Below are 17261 nucleotides of genomic sequence, written 5' to 3' on the forward strand. Positions count from 1 at the left end.
GGAAGGGGGTGCAGGGGAGACTAGGAGATAAAACTGCCTTGAAAGGTTTGATCTACAAACCCAAAACTTTGAGAGGAAAAATCAATGCAAGTTTGTACATACTCTGTGTCTTTCTTCAATGTCATGTAGTAATTGGCATGACATGAGGATATACAGAATGTGCGCAATAAATCTGGAGGGAAGGGATTCTGGGTAACTATGCTCTAGTGCCTGCATTAACAGGAAGCAGAGGGCATTTGCTTGTGACCTCTGGGCCATTTACGAGTCATCTTACCTCTACACCCAGGAAAACAGTGATGTTATTATACTGACTATTTCATCAAAACTAAACTTGTTCAGTCCAACAAGTGGCCTACCTGTAATTCTCCAGCTCACCAACACTTTAACTCAAACCAAATAAACCATTTAGTTCAGTTGAATGAACATTTATGGAGAGCCTAATTTGTGCCAGGTGCTATGTTAGGAGCTGGCAGCACAGAGATAAGACATGCCTCTTGCCTAACCAGGGGCTCATTTCACCAGTATATCCCTTTCGCCTATCTTATAGTTCTCACAAAAAAGACCCTTTGTCTACCTCATCTGTCCTTGTCACAATTACTTTCTCCTGCTTCCACACACCCTAATTCATTGTCTATTCGTCACTAACACTTGGCTCAGTGCCAAGTGGAAGGAACTCTCTTAACTTGTCCTTAGCTGATCATTCCTTCACTCCCTTTGTCTATAGTTCTCTATTTCTGCTACTCCTTTTTGCTGTAGATTGAAAAACTAGTGCTTTTACAATAATTATAATAAAGAATAAATTATAAAAGAAACAAATCACCCACAGTTGCTCATCACATGCACATGTGATACTGACACATTAATAATCCTAGGATAGATATAAATTACTCTTCTGCTAGTTAAATAATTTCTAATATTCATAACTACTTTTCACTGGGTATACCACTCACATAAATATTACAGATTTTGATACTTTTAAACATAAAAAGTAAAATTTTATTGGAAATGCATTTTCTAATAAGATGAGTGACTGTTCCTTGATTAGTTCAGATACTATGAATGACTATGGCTTATTACTAGAATGAGACCAAGTTCACACTACTCTATGCCTATTTTTACAAAATTTTGTAGACATAAAGTACTAAGAAATTTTATATAATTAAGAGGATGGGAAAAGAAGGAGTCTTGTTATAACATTATTTATTTCTTCTTATTCCTTTTTAGGTATCTTCTCTTTCCCCCAGGGTTCAATAACATAGATACTAAAATACCACTTTTAGATGAGTCATCATCACCTGACAATTCAATTAGGTATATTTTCTATTTTGCTAAAAGCAGAGAATTAGAAAACCAACTATTTAACAAAAACATCAATTAAGGATTAGTTAAGCAGTCATTAAAGTCATTCAACTTTTTAATTTTGAAAAAATATACTAAAAGAGGCTTTATCAAGACTTAAGATTATTCTTGCTACTCTTTTACCCACAGGTATCTTTTTTAGTTCGATATATTCAGCATTAGGAAAATTGAGATATTATTTATTTTATTACATCTTTGCCATATAATCTTTTTTGAAAAAGTTAATCTCTGTATATGCTTTAAATATATTTTCATCAAAATCTTATAGCTACAGATTTAGTTCATTCAAAACAGGCAGGCAAATCAGACTTATGCTCAGTCAGTCCCAACATGTATTTTTCAATTTAAATAAATGTGGTAATATAAATTAAGGAAAATTATAACTGTGAAATGAATTACAAAAATGCATCTTGTAAGGTAGATTATAACTGGTCAGATCACAATTAATGATAAAGACCCAATAAAATGAATTTATCTGTTGTTTAATAAGTTATCAAATGTAAACTAGTAAGTCCATATGTTCTTCTTCCTTACTTAATTTGGTTTATGATACATAGCTAAACGTGTAAGTTACTTATGAAACAGGACTATGATGACAAACAGGACATTTCTTTAATATATATACATATGTGTGTATATTGAACTCTGATCCTTCAGCCACTAGCAATAGTTAAGACTCAAATACAATAATCACATATAACAGCATTAACCTAACAAGACATTGTGATAAAATTTTCCTATATATATAATAAATGAAAAAGGTATATGAACGAACAGATTTGCAGCCAACATGTCGTTTTACTTTTACTAGGAGGTAGAAAATATCAATGATGTTATAAGGACTGTCAATGGAATAAACACATCATCATTTTAGGTTTCTGACAATTGACTAATGCATACCCAGACTAAAGGAAATGATGTAATAGTTTACCCACAGGCTTTATCTGATGCATTGTTAAAACGTGTATTTAAGAGTCAGTGTCACTAACTGATTTGCTCAAACTGTTTGAATATGCTTTTCTTTCACCTAAGACATGGGATGTCTAGGGATGAGCACTGAGAAGAGCTGAAAAGAACACGTGGGAAAGCCGTTGGTGGCTTCCAGGGGCTCTCTTTGCTTTGAACTGACAGGACTCTACTTCGAGAACTATGCACTCTTTGACAAAAGGGGAGCGAAGGAGAAAAGTTGCCCTGCTTTATTATTGCATATGGTGATAATAAATTCAGAACAACTCAGCACATACCAAGATACCCAGGTTATGTCAAGCTTCATCCTGAACAGAAAACATGATGAAGGTGAAGACTGGGAACCTGGCGGGTAATGACACCTTCATTAGTCATTACAGGAGGTGTCCTCCTTGCTTGGTACCCTGGCGTTCTATACTCAGATGAGAATGCCCTCGAAAGATATGGGATGGTGTAGAGTTTGCCCTTCTTTTATGTCAAGTGCAAGAAAGGTTATTTTAAATTTAAGTCAGTTCTCAGGCAGGTCATTTTTAAGAGTATATGTGATGGAAGTTGAGGATTTGGCAATTAACTCCCTTAAAGCTATCCAAGGTCAAAGATCCCTGAAGTCTTTGCTCTTCTCTGCATGTGGGCACCACAGGAGGAACTGGGCACCTCACAGAAGTAGAGCACAGAGAGCAAGGCCATTTGTCACCTAGGAGCCTAAATTTCAGGTTTCCCACACTCTTGTTTTGGAATGTGCACAGTATCTTCTTTACCAAAATAAAATCTAAATGTCAATCTGAGAAGAAACCTGCTGTGGTGTGTGGTACCTTTTTAATTTTTAAATTTTATTTTTAAATTGCTATTGCCGCACTGATTAGATTCTGCTTACAACACGTTCCCCAGTTCTGAAAGAGCTACAATTCGCCTGCCAACAAATTCTTGATGAATGTCAAAGGTATAATCTTACTTGTGCTAATTCTATTTAAATCAGACGAAATACTAATACCAGAAGAATTTTATCAGTTTGCCTTATAATTTTAATTTTAGTATCCCATTTTTTTTCAAGAGATAGTAATTTTACCAGTATAGCTAAACATCTCAACTTGTATATATTTTAACAGGTTAAAACCTCAGGTACATGTAGTACGCAGCATGTATAAACGTTTCAACTGGCTTTTAAAAATTCCTAGCAGTAGGAAAGCAGATTGCCATAGTAAAAGACTCTTATGGTCAGAAGCTGGAGCCCTGTCTGTTATTTACTGATTGTGTTTAAGCTTAGGAAAACCATCGAAACTCTAGGGTGTTCATAACTCAGATATCTCATCTGTAAGACAGGGATGAGAATATCTACTTTGCGTGGGTGTTGTGAAAACAGAGGGTAATATAGGTCCACTTCCTACTAGAGGCTTTATTAAAAAAGCAGTTTTCCTTTCTAACCACTTACCAGAACCATATCCAGGTATTGGCCCTTTGGTTTGAAGGTCTGGGAGCCCCACATTCAGAGTGTTGGGTACCATGTTGTCCAGATGTGGCTTGGGCCCAACAGGATGAGATGGTGAATGCTTCATGCTAGGCTGTCTCTGCTGCTGCTGCTGCTGCTGCTGCTGGAGCGCACTCACCATTCGAGCCAGCTGGAGGCAAGTCCAGAGCGAGCAGGAGGCCCAAGGGGAAACAGACACATGATAAGCCAACACCCTTAACTCCACAGGACAAGGCTGTGTATGATTTGTTTTTGCTCTCAGAGGGTGACAGATGGGCAATTCGCAGAAAGCAGGAGAGGGACCCTGCCGATGTCATTACCTGCTGCTCTTGCTGCTGGCGCACAGCTTGAGAAAGCTTCCTCTGGCTCTGCAGCAACTGCTGCTGCTGCTGCTGCTGCAAGAGAAGCTGACATGCCTACAGGGGAGAAGAGAGAGGGCTTAAGTCTCCTAAGGTGGACTCGCTGAGGATACTGGGAGGGTGTGTGGGCTGAAGCACAGATCACTGAGTCAAGTGTCCGTGAGGTTGTATCACTAAGTTCCTGGTCTACTGGTCACATTTACCACCCAGTGAGCACATAGAAAACACGGCAAATCAAGTTAAAGAAAACAGAAAAAGTAAATAACCTTTTTGGCCATAGGACGAAAATCTGCTACTTACCAACTGAAACTGGGGAATTTGTGGAAGCTGGCTCAGCATGGCAATTTGTTGAGGAGATAACTGGGGCCCCACATTGAAAAGACCTGGATTCAGGCCACTGTTGGGAAACTGCTTGAGCATCGAGGCAGAAACCTGGTAAAAAGGGAAGGAAAAAAAAAAACAAGAAGAAAAAGAAAAAAAGAAGAAACTGTCAGAATTTATCAAAATAATTTTTTGAGTTTGTGTAAAAAGAATCTTAATAGATTTAAAGGAAGTGTCAATTTTTTCCTTGAAAAATATTAAATGACTGGGAGAAATACACCAACGTGGTTATCCCTGAGTGGTGACATAAGAGCTTTTATATTCTTTCCTTAGGCTTTCCAATTTTTCTACAATAAAAATTATGAACTTTACAAGAGAGAAAACATCTGCGAGACTAAAAAATTTTAACGACAATATGACTTTTGTTGGAGAAGTTATTACTGGAAATGTGCCAAACTACATAAAGCTAATACATAAATGCTTAAAAGAAAGTATTTCTGTTATATAAATAAGAAAAATATATCAAACTTGTAAACAAGAGCCACTGGAGTTTCAGCTCATGGCTCCTCACACCAAACACTCAGAGGTGCAGAGGCATACATAGCAGGGGAGCCGAGGTCAGGCGGCTTGGCTAGTTCCCTCCCCACAGTGTTCAGGAGTGAGCTGGGCTACGTTGCAGGAACCTCTGGGGACAGAGGAAGGATTCCCTCCCATCTTTGGATGGCTCATCTTTGCAGAGCCCAGAACAGAAAGCCAATTTTAGAAAAGTCTAGCACTGAGTGGGCCTGGCCATCACTAACCATTCTGTTAAAGCCCTTCTTCATTGAACAATCCTAAGATCTCAGTTTCTCTGATTGTACCATAGCTCTCAATTCACGCACTAAGCCTATTGTCATTTAAAATCTATGATATTTAAAAATGTTTTACTCTCCTATGTAATATTTAAGCAGGGGTTTTCAAATTTTATTAATTTATGTTTTGATCTTAAGACATTACATTTACCTTTATGTGCATGGCACATAATAGGTGCTGTATTAAGCACCTATTAAATGAATGAATATTACATTTTAACTTATTAACCGTCACTCTACCAAATTCTTTTCTACCCTGTTATTCTACTCATTCCCAGTCTGCGTTTCCACATCTGGTCATCGATTTGAATAATGAACTTGACAGAGCTGAGGATAATCTAGTAACATGCCACTAAAAACCAAACCTGAAACCAATCAGCCTGGGAACCGTCAATCATTTACTAATCCACACAACTGTTTCAGCATTTAGCCTATATTTTTCCATCTTGTCTAAAACAAAGAGATAGCTTGTCAAATGGCTTGTCAAAACAGAGATACAACTATGTCATTCTTATAATCCAAGATTCTTTTTACCAATCAAGGAAGGAAATGAGTTAAGTTTAAACTTGTTGGCAAACTATGATTCTTGCTTCCTATCACAGGTGCTTGAAAGCCATCTTTTTGATAAGCTAGTCTAGAATCTTGCCTGGAACTGGCACAAAGTTCATCAGTCTTTAAGCGACTTTCCTTATTCTTTTAAAAATTGTTTAAAATTTCCCCCTTTTTCCTCGTTTCCTTATAGGGGAAGGGTGCTTCCCTCCCATTTCTGATCCGAGGCTCCACAAAGAGGAGCACCCATCTTTATTCCAGTGACAACACTCCAGGTCTCTTTTTCTTTCTTGTTAGCAAGCCTTCAGAGATGACTGCCTGGTCCACCTGCAGGGGGTAAGTCTGGAATTCAGTATTAGGAATAGCTCACATTCTCTAGTGTCAGTTTTCCCAGTAGTAAAGGGGGTAATTTGGGTCCCCATATGCCTTTATCCTCTGTCTTAAAAATTCAGGATTTAGGCAGCAAAGAGGGGTTGTCATTACTAAACTCGCCTCAAAGATCCACAGTCATTGAAGATCACAGGCAGGGCTGGCCATTCTCTTCACAAATTCTCTGTTGTAGAATTTACATTCTCTAATTTAAGGAATCTTAATCCTTTTGGTTGAACACCCTTATTCTTAATAGAGAAGAAAAAAGCAGTAAAATTTTATTTCCACTTCACTGGTCAGCATTATACAGAGAGTCCACAGTGACTCCTTTCCCAGTCACCGAACTGCACCACGCCAAACTCTAACACCTCTTTTAATCTGCCTACTCTGTTGCAATCCTCAGTTTACATTGTATTCTAATCCCCCAACTCGACTCTTACACATATTCGACTCTTACACATATTCGTCCTTGCTTGCATACCTTGATTTTCCATCTTCTGAATATGCCCTTCTAAAAACGGAGTCATCAGTCATCAGAAAGCTTTCATCAGAAGACCCACTGGGTCTCCCCATTTTCTTTCTTTAGCATCGCACTTAAATCCCTGTTTCCTAATATTTTTGAGTCACCATCTCTGTCTGCCACATTCTCAAGAATACCTGCCTATCTTTGGACACTTTTTAGTCTACAAACATCCAAGTTCAGGTTTTCTTATACTTGGCTTACCAACTCACTTTCTTCCAAAACCTCAGCCACCTTCGCTTAACCTATCGATTCTATCATTTGGGAAAGTATTTTGGTGTAAAGCAATAGTTCTCCCTGCTTCCTCTTTATCCTATAAGAGATGCTGAATGTTGCCAATTAATTGAAGAAATTTGTTCGATTTTTCTATTTTAAGTGTTGGTCCCCTAGCAGATGTGAGCTCAAAGCAAGCATACTGCAACTGTGCAGTTTGCCTCTGTACCAGCTTTACGGCCAGTATGAGGGACACGCCCTCCACCATTTCTCCCAGGTAACAATTCTTCATCTCTCCTTTCACTCAACTGGTCACCAATGTGACAACTTATTGTCTTTGACATAATAGTTCTAATTTCAAAATATTAAGAATTTTTTTTCGGGGGGAGGGCTATGAGCATAGAAATATCCTACACTAGCAACACCATATTCCAAACTGGAGTCTTAGTCCACTCTACCTCACAGTGACCCATGCAATCCTATTTACAGTCTTCAGTGGAATCTCTTGTTCATTTGATTTAGCAGCCATTCTGGGTTGTACAGTGTTCCTCCAAAATTCATGCTCACTTGGAACCTCAGAATGTGACTTCATTTGGAAATAAGGTCTTTGTAGATATAACCAAGTTTAAGATGAAGTCACGCTCGATTAAGAGTGGGCTCTAATTCAATGACCACGTCCTTATAAGAAGCGGGAAATTTAAACTCAGAGACAGAGAAAAGGAAAAGTCATGTGAAGAGACATAGGGAAGAACATCATGTGAATACGGAAGCAGAGACTGGAGCGATGCATTTATAAACTAAGGAATACCAAGGACTGGCAGCATGCACCGGAAGCCAGGAGAGGGGCATGGAATAGATTCTCCTTAATAGCCTCCAGAAGGAACCAACCCTTATGACACCTTGATTTTGGACTTCTAGCCTCCAAACTATGAGAAAATAAATTTCTGTTGTTTTAAGTGACCCAGTTTGTGGCAATTTGTTGTGGTAGTTTCTAAGAAACTGATACAGTAACTACGTTTTACAGGCCTGTGCTATCCAATGTTAACACTAGTCTCATGTGGCTACTGAGCACTTTAAACATGGCTAATCTACACTGAGATGTGCTTTAAGTGTAAAATACATATCAGATTTCAGAGACTTGGTATTAAAAAAAGGTAAAAATTTCAATAGTAATTTTTAAGCATTGATTACAGGCTAAAATAATAATTTAGCTATACTTAGATAAAGAAAATATTATTAATTTCACCTTTTTCTTTTTGTCTTTTTAAATGAAGCTACTAAAAACTTTAAATTACATTATGTGGCTCACATTATATTTCTATTGGACAGGGCTGTACTAGATTATCAGCACTGTTTCTAACTTCTTTTCCAACGTTTTATCCTATGATCTATGAGAAATCTCCTCTGCTTATTTTGTTTCTCAATCTGCTGGCCTCCGAAATAGCCATTGTCTGAGCTTTCATTTCTCCCTACTTTTTCATTCAGTTTTAACAGCTCTCCTGAACAAATCAGCTGGTCTCCTGACCAACACATTTCTCTCAGTCTTGAGGATGTATGCCATTCCTTGCCAAAAGACCATTATTCTATCCTTTTATTATTCCTACTACTCGAAATTAGCTAAAGAAACCACCATTCCAAATAAAACATGCCCATGACCCAGAAGAAACCTAGAGAAATTCATACAAGAATATTCACAGCAGCAGTGCTCACAATAGCAAAAATCTGCAAACAGCCCAAGTATCAATACTATATGAACTGCAACTGCCCAAATCAACATGCGAAAATCTCAGGAACAATATCAAGTAAAAAAAGTAAGAGATTTTATTACATAAAGTACAAAAAAGGTAAAATTAAACAATATACTGTTTAAAAGATAGACATACAGAAAGACTATAAAGAAATGCTAACACAATATATTTTTATACTTTAATTTAAATGCCAGCACCTCATATGTTCCATAAAATTGATAGTTATAAAGGTTACACTTGAGGACTTCCTAGCTAGCTCTGCTCAACCTCTCCCTTCTTCAGACTGCACATGCACTGTCCTTCTCCAATGAATACAGAAGGACCAGTGAGAAGCATCACTAGGCTCCTGGCAAATGGCTATTCATACCTGAGCTGCAGAGTAATTAACAGTGCAGGTTTGCACATTCCCATAGCAGGGAGTTAATTATTCTGGCTTAAAAGGCCTTCACTCTCCAGCTGGGTTGGAGAAAGCGAAGATCGAGTTGAAGCCAATATGGCATTTAATGAAGCATTGCAGGTGCAAAATGACAGCAATTTAAAAGCAAGACAAAAGCCTGCTAGAATATGTTACTTGCTGAATATCTGACTAAGGATAAAAAAGGCAAGGTAGAAAAAGTCAAAGCCTGGAAAATTTGTAACAAATCTTAAAGAGTAGTTTCAATGTCTTCTTTCTAGGTTTACATTAAATATTGACTGCCCTTATATTAAGTGGTTAAAATGGCTGTATAATTTAAAAATATTTATCAAAAATTTTAAATGTTTATGTGCTTTGACCATTTCATTCTGGGTAACTAAATTTAGAAATAATGTGGGTAAAGATATATGTATAAAGATTTCTCTAAGCATTATTTGTAACAGTAAAAAATTAAGAACAATTTAATATCCAAAAATGAGGAAAGGGAAATGGAAGTAAGTCTACCTGATGGAACTTTATGCCTTTTTCGTTAAGAATGATCAACATGGAGACTACACAGTAACAGCGAAAACGTGATGACCTAATGCTGATGAGAACAGCAGGATATAGTGGCCATGAGTAAAATTACGTGAAAAGTCTGCTTGTACACAAATGAAGTCTGCATAGGAGACTGTGTTGAAATAATCCCAATGATTGTAACGGGGTTGGGGGTTTCTAGAATTTTTTTCTCGATTAGCCAAACTTTCAGTGCAGCTATTATATTGTCCTTACTTTTTTAAAAAGAAATACAGCTACCCGATTGCTTTGTTTTTTAAAACATGAAAATGTCAGGAAAGAAATCAAAGACTCCACTGCTTAATAGTCTATCCTCATTATGCATTAAATGTTAACCACATTTTGCTAAATAAACAAATGTCAAAAATGTAGGAGAAAAGCACTTTTCTCTTCCAACAAGTGCAGATACTCTGGTCATAAAAAGCTCTGCAGCCAGTAAGTCTCTTAGGGCTCAGTTAACCAGTGCTTTCCCAACAATGCCACTTTCTAAATCATTCTGAAATGCATCTACCTTCCCATGATCTGACATATATTTACTGAGCTCGAATCCATGCCCTGCACAGCTGTAGGTGTCCAGGATCCAGGTGAACAAGGACAACACATTTGGCCATGGTGAAGCTTAGTCCACTCCTGGGGGGTGGGAGGAGGGGAGAGATGGAGAGTTGCAGAAACAATGGTGGTGGGTGCTATGCACAGCCTGGCCTGGGAAAGCCTCTCTGACAAGGTGGCACTGAAGCAGGAATCCCAAGGAAATAAGGATGGAGCATGTGGCATTCTGGGAGAAGAGCGTTCTGGGAAGATGCTCAGTGTGCTGGGGCCGGTCGGCTGGAGAGGACTGAATGAATGGGAGAGTGGCAGCGGGCGGAGTGGTGGTGTGGAGTGGGGATGGGGGAGACCACTATGAGCCTCAAAGACCAGGGTAGAGTTAGCTTTGTATTCTCAGTGAGAGAGCGAGCCATGAGAGGATTCCCATTCAAGTGGAAACATGATTAACTTTCTACATTGACAAATGTGTTGTGTTTGTATTATCATTCAGGAGCTACGAACCAGGTATGGCTATTAAATTTCAACTGATTAAAATTAAAAATTTAGTTCTTCCATTCGACCATTTTCGAGCATTTCAAGTGCTCACGTGGCTAATGGCTATATCGAACAGCACGGTGTTAGAGAATCAGCCTGAATGCTGGATGCAGAACAGGCTCAAGGCAGCCAAGTGTGGAATGAAGCAGGGCAGGGACCAGGCAGGGGGCCGTTTCTAGGAGTGAAATGGTGGTGCCATGGCCAGGGGTCATACTAGAGCGGGTGATAAGAAACGGTCAGCTTCTGGATAAAGCTGTGAAGGGACGATTTCTCGATGGACTGGATCGGACTGTGAGAACATGCATAATGAACTCCGAGGTGTGAGACCAGAGCTCTTGCAGAACGAGTGCCATTTCCTTGGAGGAAGAGGATATTTTTGAGGGGAGCGTGGGATGAAGTCAGATGTTCGGTTTAGGACGTTAACTTGCGATGCTTATAAGGCATCCTAGTAGAGGTCCCCAGAAGTCTATAAAGTTGAGAAGGGAGATCTGGATGGAAGACACTGTCAGCGTTTGGAGCTGTCAGTATTTAAAGCCATTCCACTGGGCGAGATCACCTAGCAGTCACTGCAGACGGGGAGAATAGGCTCGAGGACTGAGACTAGGGCCTCTCACGTTTAAATGTTGGGGGAAGGAGGAACTTGTAAAGGAGATGGAGAAGGAGAGGTAGCTGGAGAAGCAGCAGGTGTCTGAAAGCCAAGTGAGTTAAGTGCTTCAAAAAGGAGGGAGTGACCACCTGTGTCTAATGCTGCTGCGACGCTGAGTAAGAAGAAACTGGAGAATAGACCACTGCATTCCACAACATGAAGGTCACCAGTGCCCTTCACAAAGTCGTTCTTCCCACCGCCGCTGCCTTACCTGGATCCCTGCACTAGCCTTCTAACTGGTCTCCTCTGCTCTAGTGATTCTGCCATTCAACCACGTCCTCTGTATTACAATCAATGTTATCCTTCTAAAACATAAATTTTCCTACACTGCCACTTTGCTAACAACTCTTGCTTAAACTATATGATCTATAATAGTAGCAGCCGAAACTTGGGCTCCAACACCCAAGATTCTGTCTCGGTAGATTGGGAGAGTCCTGGGAACTATATTTTTAAGTTGTAGCTCAGATGATGGTTATAAACCAGGCTGACCAAAAGACAAAGTCCAAACTCCTTAGCAAGGCAAACAAAGCTTTTCTGAATATGGTCCCAAACTTCCTGACTAGTTTCTTCCTATTATACTCTACACAGCATCTGTATGCTTCCACAAGCTCTAATTATTTAAACAAACCGTTATTTCCCCAAACGTGCCGTGTTCTTCCAGCTCCTGCTTGCCCAGAAGGCACCTTTAGTCTGGCTGTGCCCAGCAAACTCTGACTTACTCCTCAAGACCCAGCTTAAGTGCCACTGCTAGTGTGAGGCCTCGCCCAGCTCCCCAATCTCTGTTAAGCATTTATTTCTACACAACGTTTTTCACACTATTTGCTGACTATTCTTCCATCACTGCCACCAACTCCAGGAGGCTGCGATGGGAGAGATGGCGTTTTCTTCATCTGTGCTTTGTCAACACACTACCTGACACACTGCAGATGGTCAATAACCATGGATGGCTATTGGCCTGATACTAAGGCATACTGGAAAGAGCTCCAACAGTTAAGACACTGCCATTTTAAGGGCTGGGAAGTCAGGAACAGGTCTGTCTGCAGGACATACCACTACCCGGGACCTGAAAGATGACTGGAACTCAGAGGGCGGGAAGGGAAAGAAGAGAGACCCTAAGGGGACGCCGAGATTCCCAGACAGGACCATGAAGATGGGGGTTAGGGGAGGTCCACAAGACAGATATGGATTCAATGTCAAAAATAGGATGTGAAAGCTATAAATGACAGTTTCAAAGAAATATTTTAAGCTTCTCTCTTAAACATTTCAAAACCTAAACAACCAAACCTGACCCTTTCACAACCTACAACCCGCTGGTTGGATCCAGTAAGTGCCCTCACCCCCTTTTACAGGATGAGACGGACTCAAAGCTCTTGCTCATACTTAGTTCACACGAGGAACATTCTAAGTATAGTAAGGTCACACACTGAATCCATACACAGGCTTATCAGCTTTTACTTTGCTTCTGAGACCCATTTTCTGACAAAAAGGTACAAGGGACAGCATGCAGTAGATTGGCACAATCTCTCAACTGTAGCCCCCAAAACTCACTGCACATTTCCTACTAAGAAATGGACTTAAAAAGTTCCCATGGTACTCCAGGACAGTGTCTTACAGCTGCTCTGTGAATAAATCTCTGCCACTTCATTAATTCTAAAACTGCCCCTGAGAGCTCCTGGTCAGTACTTTAGCAGATAGCCCTTCAAAATCTTTCAGAATAATCCAGAACCTGGCAATTCTCCTGTTCATCTGTGGATGAATCCTTGAGGACAAGCAACTTCTGAATGCTGACACAACAGAACTTACAAAGTAGTTTTAATTACATGTCATTAAAAATTCAATACAATATTAGAAAAAATATACAGGCGATCTAAAAGTAATGTAACCATAGTGTTTTCCATGCAAAAACTTCTACTTTGTATGCACGATACAATAAAAAGGTGAGAACTGCTATTTTTGTTTAAAAAAATCTTGATCCTTGACATCTGAGTTTTTCAAATTTAGAACTACTATTATTCCTTTTAAGCCCACAAAAGCAATCTGTTGACAACTGGTAACCCCCTGGATTGGGGTTTACTTCTGAACTGTGGAAACACACAATTGCTTACCTGGGGGGAAATAAACTGGGGAGGCACTTGCGCCCGGAGACTAGGAGAATTTAGTGGCTGCACCGGTGTGTGCATACCTCTCGATTGTGCTGTGCTATTTCCAAACAAACCGTGATTGCCACCCTGCAAACATAACAGCAGCGTCAGGCTTTTTGTTAACGTGAGAAAATGCATGCAAAAAAAAAAAAACCAGTTCAGGTTTTCTACCAGAAGAATCATATCCTGTGCTCCATGGAATCACATAATTTTATAACTGCAAAGCTCCTGACCTTGGAATGCTCAGGAAAATTATTCAGATCCAATCATGGGCGTATTATCATCACCCCTGCTGTCTGATTAACTCTATAGCCAAAAGGGTTAAATTTAGTCAAATGTTAAAAAAAAAAACCCTATTTTTTTTGTAATTGAAAGGTATATGACATTTCAACTACTTTCTTTTTTAAGATTGGGTTTACTAAATTTATTCTCAAGCTTTATAATCTAAGATCCATTTGAAAGGTACTTGAGTAAAAATGCACGCTTATGAACAATGTCAACTGTAAAACACCATATTACTTCTCCATGCTGGTTAGTTCAAGCAAAAAATCAGTGCCACCCAACTGTGAGCCTAGCTTCACGAGGGCCCTACTCCAGATCTGAACACCCTTCCCTGTCTTAGTCCCTTCTTTGCTAGATGAGGAAATCCGAAGCAATCACAGAACGAGATTAAAAAGGAAGAAAGGGAAAAAGTGAAAAATCATTACAAGGACACCGAAACAAACATTACTCACCTGTAGCTTCTTATTCAAATATATGATTATCGGTCTAGTTAAAATCAAGCTTAACTCTCTGATTTCTGGAGGACCAATTCACTGGAGCACTTCTACACTGTTCTAATCAGAGCTATAGAAACCCGGGCTATATGACTGCCCTTCGTTTCTGACTTGTTTCCAGCCGAGAAAAGTCCTTCAGCAAAGAAACCATGTTTGATCCCTGATACTGTGCTCGCCTGAGGCGGTTCTCTACAGCACCTTCACTTGCCTCTTCAAGGCCCAGCTCACAGGTCATCCTCATCAGGAAAGTCTTCCCCAAGCTCTTTTTCCTCATTTCACATTCACTTAACTGAGTCTACCTCTGTGTTCCCCCAAATACTTTAAAACTCTTAAGACAGCACCCGCCATTGAATCGTATTGTTATTTTCCATTTTCATCTTTCCACCACCAGCTTAATATTTCCCTCTTTCTATTCCCAGAATTCAGTAAGGCCCTGGTCTGTAGGATGGGCACATCATTTGCAAACATCCATGACCCACCAATTTCATATACTTGAAAAGGCCCCGCTGAACATCATCAGTGAGGAGAGCGGCACCACTGCTTTTACCAAGCATGTATACTCTGAACTGAAGTCACCGCCATCGTCGTATCCCTGGCAGTGCAGGAATTAAGGTAAATTTAAAGAACTCTGTAACGGTACTATTAAGTTCTAGAACACTAAAGATATTTTGATGGCTTAATGATTTGAAATAGATTAAAGGACTGCTACGGGGAAATTAATAAACTTAAAAGCACTGAAAATGAAAATGATTACGAACACAAAGTAGGAATGGCAATCAAAATCTGTGTATATCTCATAAAAGAAAATCAAAGATCCACCATGGATTAAAGGATTGTTTAAACATGAAAAGACCTTTAATTCTAGAAACTCTAATATCTCTGCTTCCATTGTCTTACTAATCAAACTGTCACCCTAAGGTGAAATAGCTTGGCTCTAACTTTTCTGAGATCATAGCAGTTAGTAGCTGAGCTACTGATCATTCTCAGGAAAATAAGAAACATTTATTTTGCTAAGAATATTCTGCAAAGTCAGGATGGCCAAACAGTCTAATGTGCTGTGTGTAGCATACTCTGCTAAGATTGTTCTCACTTATATTTTACTATCAAAGTAATGACCTTGTTATTAGATGTTAATTATTCATTGACTGGCCTTTGAATGGTGGGGTTTCTGGTAACTAAAGTCCAAGCCAGAATCCATTTTTTGACAAGTCCAAAACTGCTTTGTGGGTCATTTTAAATTTCAACCTTTTGGTAAGAAGTATCAAAATAAATTTGCTTTTTCAAGTTTTTTTGTAAAATCAAACCTTAGTTTCCTATTCCCAGTAGGCAGATTCTACCCCACTCTCACCAAAGGTTTAGGCTTTCATTATCAAGTGTCCCTAAAGACATTCCGAGCACTTTGATACATCTGATGTGGATAACAGTATAGATAGGTCGACAGTAGCCTATCAAAAAATACCTTCTCTACTTTTAAATCTGGAACCTTGGCATCATAAGCTAGTCAATTTCTTGGCTCAGAAATAGCCACTTCCCACAACAGTGTAGTTAGTGGCAATCATACAGGTCCTCTCTTTTAAAAAACTGTATTTAGAAACTAGGAAAATGGTCATTAAAAGGTTGTGCATGTGTTAACAATAGTTTATCTTGCTATTTCTAAGTTTTACTGTTGTATGTGAGGCTTTTATGACCTGAGTCCTAATAATCATTGGTGATATTTGCCTCAACTACAGTGTTTAACTTAGAAAGGTATATAAATTAAAAACAAAGTTACCAAGCTGATTGAAATACTCTGTGACGTGAAAATAAAAATCTTAAATTTTATCTTTTAATTATGAAATATATTAACTCTGCATGAAAATATGTGAAAAAACCATGACTGGATTTGGATAGATGTGTACCAACCTGGTTCACCATGGACTTTGTAGCAATCCAAAGATCAAAAAAACCAAGAGGAATGACCTTTCTTAGAGTCCAGTGCACAGCTGGTTTGGTTGGCCTATTTTACTAAAGTTCATATACTAATAACATGGGATAATCATGTGATTCTGGAAGCATGTTTACCATCACCATTAACCAAGAGTGTTCTGTCTATTTTACATTTTCTACACCTTGACCCAAAACAAAAGAGCCCCCTAGAACACTGATGTAACTGTATCTTCTGTTTATATAAGCAATACATATCCATGCCCTCTGTGGAAACATTAAGATAAACAGTAAAATATAAAGGAAGGAAAAAAAATTACCTATAACTCCTAACCAGACATAACTAATCCGAAAACACAGATATAATATAACCCATTTTTAAAATGTGCTAAGAAGAATATGACAGACCTATATGCACTTTGAGGACTATGGTGTAAGAGGTGTTTATATCATTCTTTAGTTTATAATGTGAAAGTCATCATGTGGAAGCAAAAGGAATACAACTAAAAATTAAATGTCCTTCCATGACATCTCAAGGTGAAAGTCACAGTGACAAGTGTGTGCTCATGGAAATGTGACTAGGAAAGTATCATCACTGGACTCACTGTCACAAAGGAATTGTCTCCAAATTACTGGTTTTCTCCATAAAACTACAACAGAGCTACTGTGGGGTAATAGATGGTGAGGCCTGCTGCGTCTCCTCAGTCCCGTAAAAGCAAGTGGGCGCCACTGTGCCAGGCCTGCCAGTCTGGTTTCTACTGCACAGCCTTTCCCCGGAGGTCTGACAATCAGACCCTAGGGAGCGGCTGCTCTGGCTGAATGAAACCCCCGCCACATGTGAGCAACATCCAGCCTTCTCAAAGCTTCATCATCTAATATTAAAGTTACCTTTCTTTGGGTAATTATTACTTTAAACTCAAAGACACTAGATTTTAAGATGCTATAACTCTCAAACACTTAATCTTACTAGTTTTGCTGCTATTTTCCAATTAGCAGTTTTATTAA

At 39.1% G+C, this 17261-nt stretch overlaps 1 protein-coding gene across 6 annotated transcripts in view; it reads right to left on the reverse strand.

Moving 5' to 3' along the window:
- TNRC6B (trinucleotide repeat containing adaptor 6B) overlaps window positions 1-17261 on the reverse strand; it is a 204143-nt gene that overhangs the window by 14153 nt on the left and 172729 nt on the right. For all 6 annotated transcript variants that reach the window (XM_039863399.1, XM_039863401.1, XM_039863400.1 and 3 more), the window contains 4 exons: window positions 13522-13644; window positions 4450-4581; window positions 4111-4206; window positions 3755-3941 (listed from right to left, as the gene is read on the reverse strand). In XM_039863399.1, the coding sequence (XP_039719333.1) occupies window positions 3755-3941; window positions 4111-4206; window positions 4450-4581; window positions 13522-13644 (538 nt within the window). The remainder of the gene's footprint in view (window positions 1-3754; window positions 3942-4110; window positions 4207-4449; window positions 4582-13521; window positions 13645-17261) is intronic.

Source organism: Pteropus medius, unplaced genomic scaffold, assembly GCF_902729225.1.
Source record: "Pteropus medius unplaced genomic scaffold, Ma_sr-lr_union100, whole genome shotgun sequence".
NCBI lineage: Eukaryota > Metazoa > Chordata > Mammalia > Chiroptera > Pteropodidae > Pteropus > Pteropus medius.